Source organism: Apium graveolens, unplaced genomic scaffold (genome assembly GCF_009905375.1).
Source record: "Apium graveolens cultivar Ventura unplaced genomic scaffold, ASM990537v1 ctg521, whole genome shotgun sequence".
NCBI lineage: Eukaryota > Viridiplantae > Streptophyta > Magnoliopsida > Apiales > Apiaceae > Apium > Apium graveolens.
The window spans coordinates 73,253-83,228 of NW_027418862.1; the positions used below are offsets into that span (position 1 = coordinate 73,253).

Below are 9,976 nucleotides of genomic sequence, written 5' to 3' on the forward strand. Positions count from 1 at the left end.
TGTTCCACCAAAAACTGAAGACCCCAAGAGCAAAGTTGTTTGCTTTCACTGTAACAAGGTAGGGCACTGGAAGAGGAACTTACCTTGCAGAATTGAAGAAGAAGAAGGGTAGTGAGACTACCACTTCTGCTTCAGGTATGTTCATGATTGAAGTGAATATGTCATTAAATCAAATTTCTACTTGGGTATTAGATACCGCCTGTGGTTCTCATATTTGCAATTCGTTGTAGGGGCTAAGGAGAAGTAGGACTCTTGAGGAAGATGAGGTGATTCTACGGATGGGAAATGGAGCAAGAGTTGCTGCTGAAGCTGTAGGATCATTTCATTTACATATGCCTACGGGCAAGACTATTATTTTAAATAATTGTTATTTTTTTCCTTCTATTGTGAGGAATATTAATTCTATTCCCATGTTAGACTTGGATGGATTTTCGTTTGTTATTCAGAATAATAAATGTTCAATTCTTAGAGATAACGTTCTTTATGGAAGTGGTATTTTAAATAATGGTTTGTATGTATGTGACGTAGAGCATGAATTACTACAAATTAAACATACTAATAAAAGAAAAAGGGATGATGAAAATCTCACCTTTTTGTGGCACTGCATACTTGGTCACATTAGTGAAAATAGACTGCAGACATTGCATAAGGAAGGGTTACTTGACCCCTTTGATTTTGAATCATATCCTACATGCGAGTGTTGTCTATTGGGTAAAATGACCAAATCTCCGTTTAGTGGACATGGAGCGAGGGCTGCAGATTTGCTAGGATTGGTACACACAGATGTATGTGGACCAATGTCTACGCAAGCCATGGGTGGATTTTCATACTTCATTACTTTCATAGATGATCGATCTAGATTCAGATATGTGTATTTGATGAAACACAAGTCTGAAGCCTTTGAAAAGTTCAAAGAATATAAGCATGAAGTGGAGAAACAATCCAAACATAGTATTATAACTCTTCGATCAGATCGAGGTGGTGAATACTTGAATGGAGAGTTTCTAGATTATCTCAAAGAAAATGGTATAGTCTCCCAGTGGACTCCTCCATATACTCCACAGTTGAATGGGGTATCTGAAAGGAGAAATCGAACTTTGTTAGACATGGTTCGGTCCATGATGAGCTATGCGAATCTTCCAGTATTCCTGTGGGGTTATGCATTGGAAACCTCAGCATATTTACTGAATAAGGTGCCTTCCAAATCTGTTCCTCAAACTCCATATGAGATATGGAAAGAAAGGAAACCGAGTCTTAAACACGTTAAGATTTGGGGATGTCCAGCTTATGTCAAGAAAGTTGACCCAGATAAGCTGGAATCTCGATCCGTAAAATGTAGTTTTGTGGGATATCCTAAAGAGACTTTAGGATATTACTTTTACACCGATCATAGGGTGTTTGTCTCCAGACATGCTACCTTCTTGGAAAAGCAGTTTATCCTTGAAGGAAGTAGTGGGAGCAAAATTGAACTTGATGAAGTTCAAGAAGCATAAACTACTATGAATCAAGTGGAAACACCTGTTCAGACTGAACAACCTTCTGTGGAACAGCCCATTCGTAGGTCAGGGAGAGTGTCTCGCCAACCTGAGAGGTATTATGGCCTTGTCATTGAGAATGACAATGAGTTGTCAATCATTGATGATGACGACCCTATGACCTATAATGAGGCTATGAGTAGTGTTGACTCAGAGAAATGGCAAAGTGCCATGAAATTCGAAATGGAATCTATGTATACCAACCAAGTATGGACTTTGGTTGAAGCACATGAGGGTGTGAAGCCTATTAAGTGCAAATGGGTATACAAAAGAAAGATTGGAGCAGATGGCCAGGTGGAGACCTATAAGGCCAGGCTCGTGGCAAAAGGATTCAGACAAAGGCAAGGGATTGACTTTGATGAAACTTTTTCGCCTGTAGCCCTGTTAAAATCAATTCAGATTTTGCTTGCGATTGTTGCTTACTACGACTATGAGATCTTGCAAATGGACGTGAAAACGGCCTTCCTCAATGGAAAACTTGAAGAGGAAGTGTATATGACACAGCCAGAGGGTTTTCTTTCTAAGGGAAATGAACACCTAGTGTGTAAGCTGCTGCGAACCATATATGGTTTAAAGCAAGCTTCTCGTAGATGGAACATCCGTTTTGATGAGACAATCAAAGAGTTTGGTTTTATCAAAAACATAGATGAACCATGTGTCTACAAGAAGGTTAGTGGGAGCGCGGTAACATTTCTTGTATTGTATGTGGATGACATACTTCTTATAGGAAATGATATACCGATGCTGCAATCAGTCAAAGTGTGGTTATCGAAGAACTTCACTATGAAGGACTTGGGAGAAGCATCCTACATTCTCGGTATGAAGATCTATGGAGATAGATCTAGAAGAATGATAGGTCTTACCCAGGATACATACATCCAGAAAGTGCTTAAAAGGTTTAGCATGGAAAACTCCAAAAGAGGTCTCATACCGATGAGCCATGGAGTGTCCCTTTCCGAAAAGATGTCTCCTAAGACACCTGAGGAGAGAGAGCGTATGAGTAAGATTCCTTATGCTTCAGCAATAGGATCTATCATGTACACGATGTTATATACTAGGCCTGATGTTGCTTATTCAATCAGTGTGACGAGCAGATATCAGTCCAATCCAGGTGAAGACCACTGGAAAGCAATGAAGAACATCCTTAAGTACTTGCGAAGGACTAAGGATATTTTTCTTGTTTTTGGTGGCGGATCTGAGTTAAAAATAGAGGGTTATACTGAGAAGAAATTATATTCTGATGACCATTATAATCTAAATTTAACTTAAGTTCTGATTTTACAGTATCAGTATTTGTTCCCTTGATTTATTTTGGTCATACTCACTCGAATTTTTTTTCAGAATATTAGTGTTGCAGTGAAAAATAATTGAATAAGTGAAAACAGTTTCAATTCTGAATTAAAACTGATTTACCTTGATTAATGCAATAACTGGGTAAGTGGAACGGTTTTTTCCTTGAAAAACTGCAAGTGGGTAAGTAATGATTACTGTTTTCCCGTGCCCATTAACTATTCGTTATTACTGCATGTCTGACAGGTGTCCAACGGTTACATTTTTTTTCAAAAGTATAAGTAAGACACAGAGAGGATTTTCTAATCTTTTATTCACTTTTATATTTTTTTTTCTCTCTATTTGCTTTTACTCTCTTTCTTCTTCTAACATTGGTTTTTCATATAGACATTTTATCAAACACCTAACAGGCACTTATAAATCTACAGGGTAGTCGTGATATGTTGAGAAGCATCACTCACGATGTAGAATAAATATAATTAATCAGTTAATTATATTTAGTGAATTTTAGTATTCATGTAAATAATTAATAAAAGTTTATTATTATTTATTTCTATTACCGGCATAATATTAAACCTATAGGGTCACACCATAAAAGAATATTTTCTTTGATGAAATAATAAGACAGAGAATTATTTTCTAAATAGTTAAGAAAAAGAAATAATGATTAAAATAGTTTTAATATTATTAAAGCATTTTATAAAGATAAAATGTGGGGTTAATATATATAAAGATATATTATAAAACCCTAGGAGAGCCCTATAAATAGAATGAGATGGCTCATTCTATTTACATAATTTTGGTTTTGTGAAAACCCTAGCCTCCATCTTCTTCCTCTCTCTCTCTCTCAAAAAAAACTCTATTTTATAAAAGCTAGGTTTTATAAAAGGTTCATCGAAGAGGATCGTTTTTGGTGGATACCGGTAGAGTGCTTCACACACTGAGGAGCAACTGCTAGAACTCTAATTTTATAAAGCTTCGATCCACAAGGTATGGTTTCGATTCCTCAGTTTTTCCTTTTTATACGTTTTTCTATATGTGCGGTATATGTTTTTTACGGAATAAATGTTATTTCACGCTTCCGCTCATCCGTAAATTCCTTCATGATAATAATCAAGTTCTGATGCTGATGTGGCAGTATTTATTTACTTGGTTTATTTTTGGTCATTACTTGAACGATAATATTTTACAGAATATTGGGTAATATGTGATAAAACAGTCATAATCATTATGGGTTAGTGGTTAACGTGTATGTCTTGAAAAACTGCATGCGCACAATAATTATTATTATATCCCGTGCCCATTAACTCTGGCTTTAGATCTTTTACTGACTGTTATTATTACACATCAGTCTAGGGAGTCGAGGGGTCATTATTTTTACTTGTAATTTTTAACCAGTCCTCGCGTCCCTTGGTATTCTAGTGGCTATTTAAACCGACCATTCATTCCAGCCAAAACATCTTTCATTTTCTCACAAACTCACTCTTAATTCATATCAACAAAACTGGTATGTTTCAACATGTTTCTGAACTATGAAACCTTTAACATCGAGTTGAGTTGTGATGAATGGCAACAGGAGTGGCATGTCACCGCCATTCCTGATGAGCTTTGGAACTCAGTTCCACAAGAGGTTCACACAGAACTCTTGTTCTAATCAATGGAGTATCACCTCCATCTTGATAGGTTGGAAGGGGAAAGGAGAGAAGCTCTCCGCCAGCAAGAACGGATCATCCGTCTTGCAGTGCTCTTCGTCAGCAGCAGAAGAAGTAGTCGTTAGGCTTCTTAGCTTCGGACTAAGGCTGTTGATGTTAAGAATCGTAGAATAGGACTATCTTGTAATTTTTGCATGTAATTGATAAATTTCATGAAATGTAATCATTTGTTATATCAATGAAATTTTCTTTAATTGCAAGATTTGTTCTTTGTTTCTCAAATTATGTGACTGTGCATGTTTAATTGCCATTTATTAATCTTTACTTCATCGATTTTGAATTTTTATTCTATGATGAATGTTTTGATTAAATTCTGTTGATTTGAGGAAACAACTGAGGAACAGGTTCCCATATCAGAACCTGTCGTTGTAGAAGCTGAGAAGATTTCTTTCTATTTGAGAAGGATTTCTACCCGTTTTTTTATCGTAGAAAATCCACAGTCGCTACCCTTTAGGTGCGCACTGAGTAAACCTCACGGGCTCACGCAATAGCCTGCAAATCACATGAACCAAGATAAACCGCATTTAAACAACATTCTCTGACTCAGAAGACATAATAATAAATTCTCCTCCCGTGAGATTAGAGTCTGTGACCGAGAGGATAGTTATCCCCTCTTCAACCAACTGAGCACACCCTTGCGGGCAATTTTTTTTTAGTTTTTTTAGATCTAAATCATCGAAGTTTCGAGGTTATTCGTATTTGATTCAAGCGAAATTTGTTGAATTCGAGAGGTCTATTCTTAATGTGATTTCGTTTTTTAGATCTAAGAGTTTCATAAATTTTAAATTTAATTTTAATTTTGTTACCTACCTTGCTGAGTGTTGTTTATTCTCTTCTTTATCGGGGTTGGTTTTGATTTATTGATGAAAGTTTTACATGAGATTGCATTTTTGTTTGATAGCTCGAACGAGTTCTAATGAAGCGGATAATTGTAAATATATCATTTTCAACATATCTTTTGATAGTCTCCGCATGAAAACCGTCGATTTGATCTCTTTTATTTTTGTTCGACTATGTCATTTTTTTAGATGTCGTGTGTCTTTTTCTAATTGAATTATCTCCGTGTTTCCTCAAAAAAAAACATTTTAAAAAATTACAACATTTAAAATATTAATAACTTTATATAAACGTTTGCATGAGAAATTCTTTTATCGTAATGATAATCCCCAATAAAATAAATATCACAATAAAAAAAATTGTGCATCACCCCAGCTAATAATAATATATTTCAAATTCAAAAGTATCCATTTTGTCGTCTAATGCCCACAAAAAGTTTAATTTCATGTTTCAACCCGTTGATGAAATCCAATCTGCCTAGCTAGCTAACTAACTATCCATTTTGTCACTTGTAAATTGTAATTCAATGTAGACAAGAAATTCAAGATTCATAAATAACTGCAGAAGTAGTTAGTACTTACTATCACTATAAGCTGCAGAAAGTCAAACTAAATAACATCTCCTATATTAAAGGTGCATACCCATCAGTTTTACAAATTATCGTCTCAGTGCTGTTATATTTACGAAACTGAAAGCCAATTTTCACAAATCAAATTCTCCTTTAAGTATTTTAATCTCTACCATTCCCACATACGTACATGTTGTTTTTTCTAGTAGGAATAAGATGATTACGAGCAATGCAACCGTAAACATAGGCTGTGGAATCTGCAGAACAGCATCAAAACTCTTGTCCAAAACTTTCAATCCTAAGCCTAACCACAACAGAACTCTCTCCACTCCTCGGCGAGCCTACAAACCCTCTTACTCCTCCACTACATCATCACAGACGGCCGAAAACTCCCCTTACTTTTCCGACAGCACCGACTCTGAAAATCCACACATTAAAGCCGTACAAGGCGTCCGAAAACTTGGCATCCAGAGTGTCGCGGTCGAGAAAGATTCAGACGATCCTTATTTGGATTTCCGACAGTCAATGCTTGAAATGATTCTAGAAAATGAGATTTATTGCGAGGATGATCTCAAAGAGCTTCTCGACTGTTTTCTTTAGCTTAATGAGCCGCATCTTCATACTATTATTTTACGGGCTTTTACTGATATTTGGAATGGGGTATATAGGGCTGTTAAACGGATATTTCGGATGCGGATACTCTATATTCGAATCGATTCGGAAGTTCAAAACCGTATCCGAATTCGTATCCGAATCCGGAAATATCCAGGAAAAAAAAATCCGTATCCGAGTACGGTGGATATTATCCGGATACGGATAATATCCGAATCCGAACCCATTTTTCAAAAGTTAATTTTTTTTATAAAATTTACAATTTTTTTAGGAAAAAAAGCAAATTAATATGATAAATATTTTCCAATTAATGAGATTATATTACTAAGAGAACCATATTTTCTTATTTATTGTTTTTGGAATTAAAAGTTAATTTGATACTACTTTCTCTTTACCATGAAAGACTTGCAACGGAAGTGAATAACACACTGAAAACAAAATTCAGTAACCTACAAGGCTACTAGCTACTAGCCACTAGGCCACCTGCACTCCAGCAAACAACACACATACTGCCACACAACACAATCACAATACAAAGTCACTTGGCCTATTAAACAAGCAAACAAATTACAAAAAACTCAAACTACATTGCCAATTATAACAAATAAAATTCACGGCTCCATGCTACAAATGTTAGTAGGCTGTGAAGACCACAAGTTTCGGAGAATGGCCTTTGTAGTGCAGATGATAAGAATAACCTGAGAAATTTAGATAACAGTCAAATAATCAATTAATTTAAAGTCACAACCTACTTAATCTCCATGACTTAACAACAGTAACATGCCACAGACTATGCAGATTGCACCAAAACAGACTATACATTACTATGTTAAATAAAATGAAAGGCCTAATGACATATTCAACGCAGCAGCAACAGACTTTGCAGATTGCACCAAAAATAGATTAAGTCATGAGATGTACCTGCAGGTTGCAGTTACAATCCATCAGTTTTAAGTCCCCTTCCTGCCACAAGTCTCCTTCCTGCTACCTGTCATTGAAAATGTAACACATGGAAAATGTAATAGAACTTAGCAGGAGAAATATATATCAACTCATGTTTACTCTGAAAATTACATGCTAGCTTACTGCTTAGAAGTTTAGATCTCATTCATTATCCAAGTCATGAGAGTTGAAATCGCAGGCCTTAGATGCACCTTCCTCAAAAGCTTTTCCAGATTGAGCTACATAAAAATTAAGAGTTAGAACCATTTTGAATTTGTATACCACAAGTACAACCTTAAATATATAGAGAATAAACATACCATCCTTAATTTCCGGAAGCCAATCTTTGACACACATCAAAAGGGATCTGTCTCTTAGTATTAAATTTGGTTTGAGACAAAGCAATTGTAAACTTCTCATCCCTTTGGGCAGAAGATCCAATATATCTTGCAGTCTTTTGAATTTTTTCAATTAAATGATCTACCATCTCCAAGCCACTCTTAACAATCAAATTAAGAATATGTGCAACACAACGCATGTGAAACATGTCACCATTGTGAACAAGTGCTCTTTTACCATTTAACCAATTTTTTATTCCTAAAAGCATCCCTGAATTATTAGAAGCATTATCAACAACAATTGAGGACAACTTGTTATCAATATTCCACTCTAAAATTCTCTCTTTTAACCACACACTTAAATTTACACCAACAAGAGGATAAGGGACAAAACGAAAAGAAATAACTCGTTTGTGCAATACTCAGTCATCGTCAATATAGTGACAAGTAACACAGAAATAAGATCTATTTTGATGCTTTGGCTTCCACCCATCAGTGGTGAGACTAACTCTAGATGTCAAGTTTTCAATGTCCTTATAAATTCTATCTTTCTCAGTTGCATACACATCCAATAGATCAGATTTTACGGTATTTCTGGACCGATGTTTATAAGAGGGCGTTATATAAGATACCCAAAGACGAAAATAATCATATTCTGCCATTAAAAAAGGCAAATCATGTTTGGTAGTCATTTTAGCAAATAAAGCCCTCTCAATAGCAGGATCGAACTTATGAACCCCTAATTTTGGCCCAGAACCCTCATTACTGACTTTTCCTAACAACATTTGGGACACCGGAACTTTTACTAATCTCATTCTACAAATTTTGGTGTGATTTTTTAAATGAGTTGTTCCTTGATCACTTGCCCCATTAAAACAAGTTTGACAATATTTACAAATAGCATCAACTTTCTTAGTACCTTTTGTGTCGATTTCAAAACGATCAAAGTGATTCCAAACTTCAGATTTCAAGGGCTTCTTTCTTTTGGCTGGATTTTCCTGGTTTTGAGTATTTTCAGCAGCCAAAACACCTTCTTGTGAAACAATTACGCAATCCAAATCACTGCTTTTAGAAACATTTTCTGCACATTTGATTGAAATCATCCCAACTGAACTTGATGATACACTGGGAGTTGAACTTGAAGCATGACCTGCAATTTATATACACATAAATAGAAGTATAAACAACTTAAGTTAACAAAAAATTAATAAAAGCTTTGAAATTCGGAATAGGAAACAAAGCCAATTTATAACTCTACCTTGTTCCATTAAGAGAAACCCTAAGCACATGGTTTAGATCTGCAAATAATAATTACAGATTCAAATTAAAAGACTAATTTAACAATATACCCTAATTAACTAGTTACCAAAGAGATTGGATTTAGGGTTTGTAAACTAACCTTTTTAGTTAATCGTCGATGAAGAAAGAGTGGAATATGAACTGAGATTGTCGAAGAGCTCAGGCGGCGGCGTTTTGAGGAGGTTTTGTGTTTGAGATTTGAGGAGGTTTTGTGTTTTGTATTTGTGTTTTAGATCAATGACTGTTGAAGTCTCTCTAAAGGACTAAAGTCTAAACTAATCGAGGGGCTTCAATTATGTGGCTTACCGATTAAATTAAAATGTCATACTTTTGTAAAGTTAAGTTAACAATTAAATTTAATTAGATATGCTTGGTTTGTTTTATATATATATAAAATGATTTAATATATTATTAATATAATATAAGTATTATAAATATATTTTAAAATAAATAAAATATTATTTATTTATTTATTTATTTATTTATTTTCGAATTCAGATACTTTCGGATTCGAATGTACCAATATCCATATCCGTATCCGAAATATTCGGATTCAGATACTGATAATATCCGGTTTATGTCGGATACGGATAATATCCTATTTTTTTCGAATATGAATACAGATATTTCGGACGGATATCGGATTTTACGAATTTTTTTGACAGCCCTAGGGGTATATTTGGGTCCGGCCGTCTAGTCCAACTACATGCATGCCGTCGGAAGAATATTCTCAGTAATTTAAGACATCAATATATATTCTCATCTCTAGCAAGATTCCCTAATATTCATTCCTTAGAGCAAGCTGTCCAACAGTATGTTAGTAGTTTCTTTATAGATAATATA

The 9,976-nt window shown here is 35.0% G+C and overlaps 1 protein-coding gene across 6 annotated transcripts; it reads right to left on the bottom strand.

Moving 5' to 3' along the window:
- Positions 1–6,956: 6,956 nt before the first annotated feature.
- Positions 6,957–9,435, bottom strand: LOC141702485 (uncharacterized). 6 transcript variants are annotated; one of them, XM_074506144.1, is made up of 7 exons: positions 9,234–9,435; positions 9,093–9,132; positions 8,754–8,984; positions 7,817–8,105; positions 7,641–7,735; positions 7,476–7,542; positions 6,957–7,252 (listed from the first exon to the last, which is right to left on the bottom strand). In XM_074506144.1, the coding sequence occupies exons 2-4, from the start codon at positions 9,121–9,123 to the stop codon at positions 7,822–7,824; spliced, it is 546 nt and encodes a 181-aa protein (XP_074362245.1). In that variant the 5' UTR covers positions 9,124–9,132; positions 9,234–9,435; the 3' UTR covers positions 6,957–7,252; positions 7,476–7,542; positions 7,641–7,735; positions 7,817–7,821. The 6 variants fall into 6 exon arrangements, with proteins under 6 accessions (XP_074362245.1, XP_074362247.1, XP_074362243.1 ...); XM_074506146.1 differs by having other exon boundaries at positions 7,629–7,735; XM_074506142.1 differs by having other exon boundaries at positions 7,641–8,105.
- Between the last annotated feature and the right edge of the window lie 541 nt (positions 9,436–9,976).

What these genes read in the sequence shown, in the direction of transcription:
- LOC141702485 (XM_074506144.1), bottom strand. Translation starts at nt 9,123, where the DNA reads ATGTGCTTAGGGTTTCTCTTAATGGAACAAG. An exon ending in GTTTCTCTTAATGGAACAAG is followed by an intron (nt 8,985 to 9,092) that starts GTAGAGTTATAA and finishes TATAAATTGCAG; the next exon opens with GTCATGCTTCAAGTTCAACT. An exon ending in TTTTGAAATCGACACAAAAG is followed by an intron (nt 8,106 to 8,753) that starts GTACTAAGAAAG and finishes CTAATAATTCAG; the next exon opens with GGATGCTTTTAGGAATAAAA.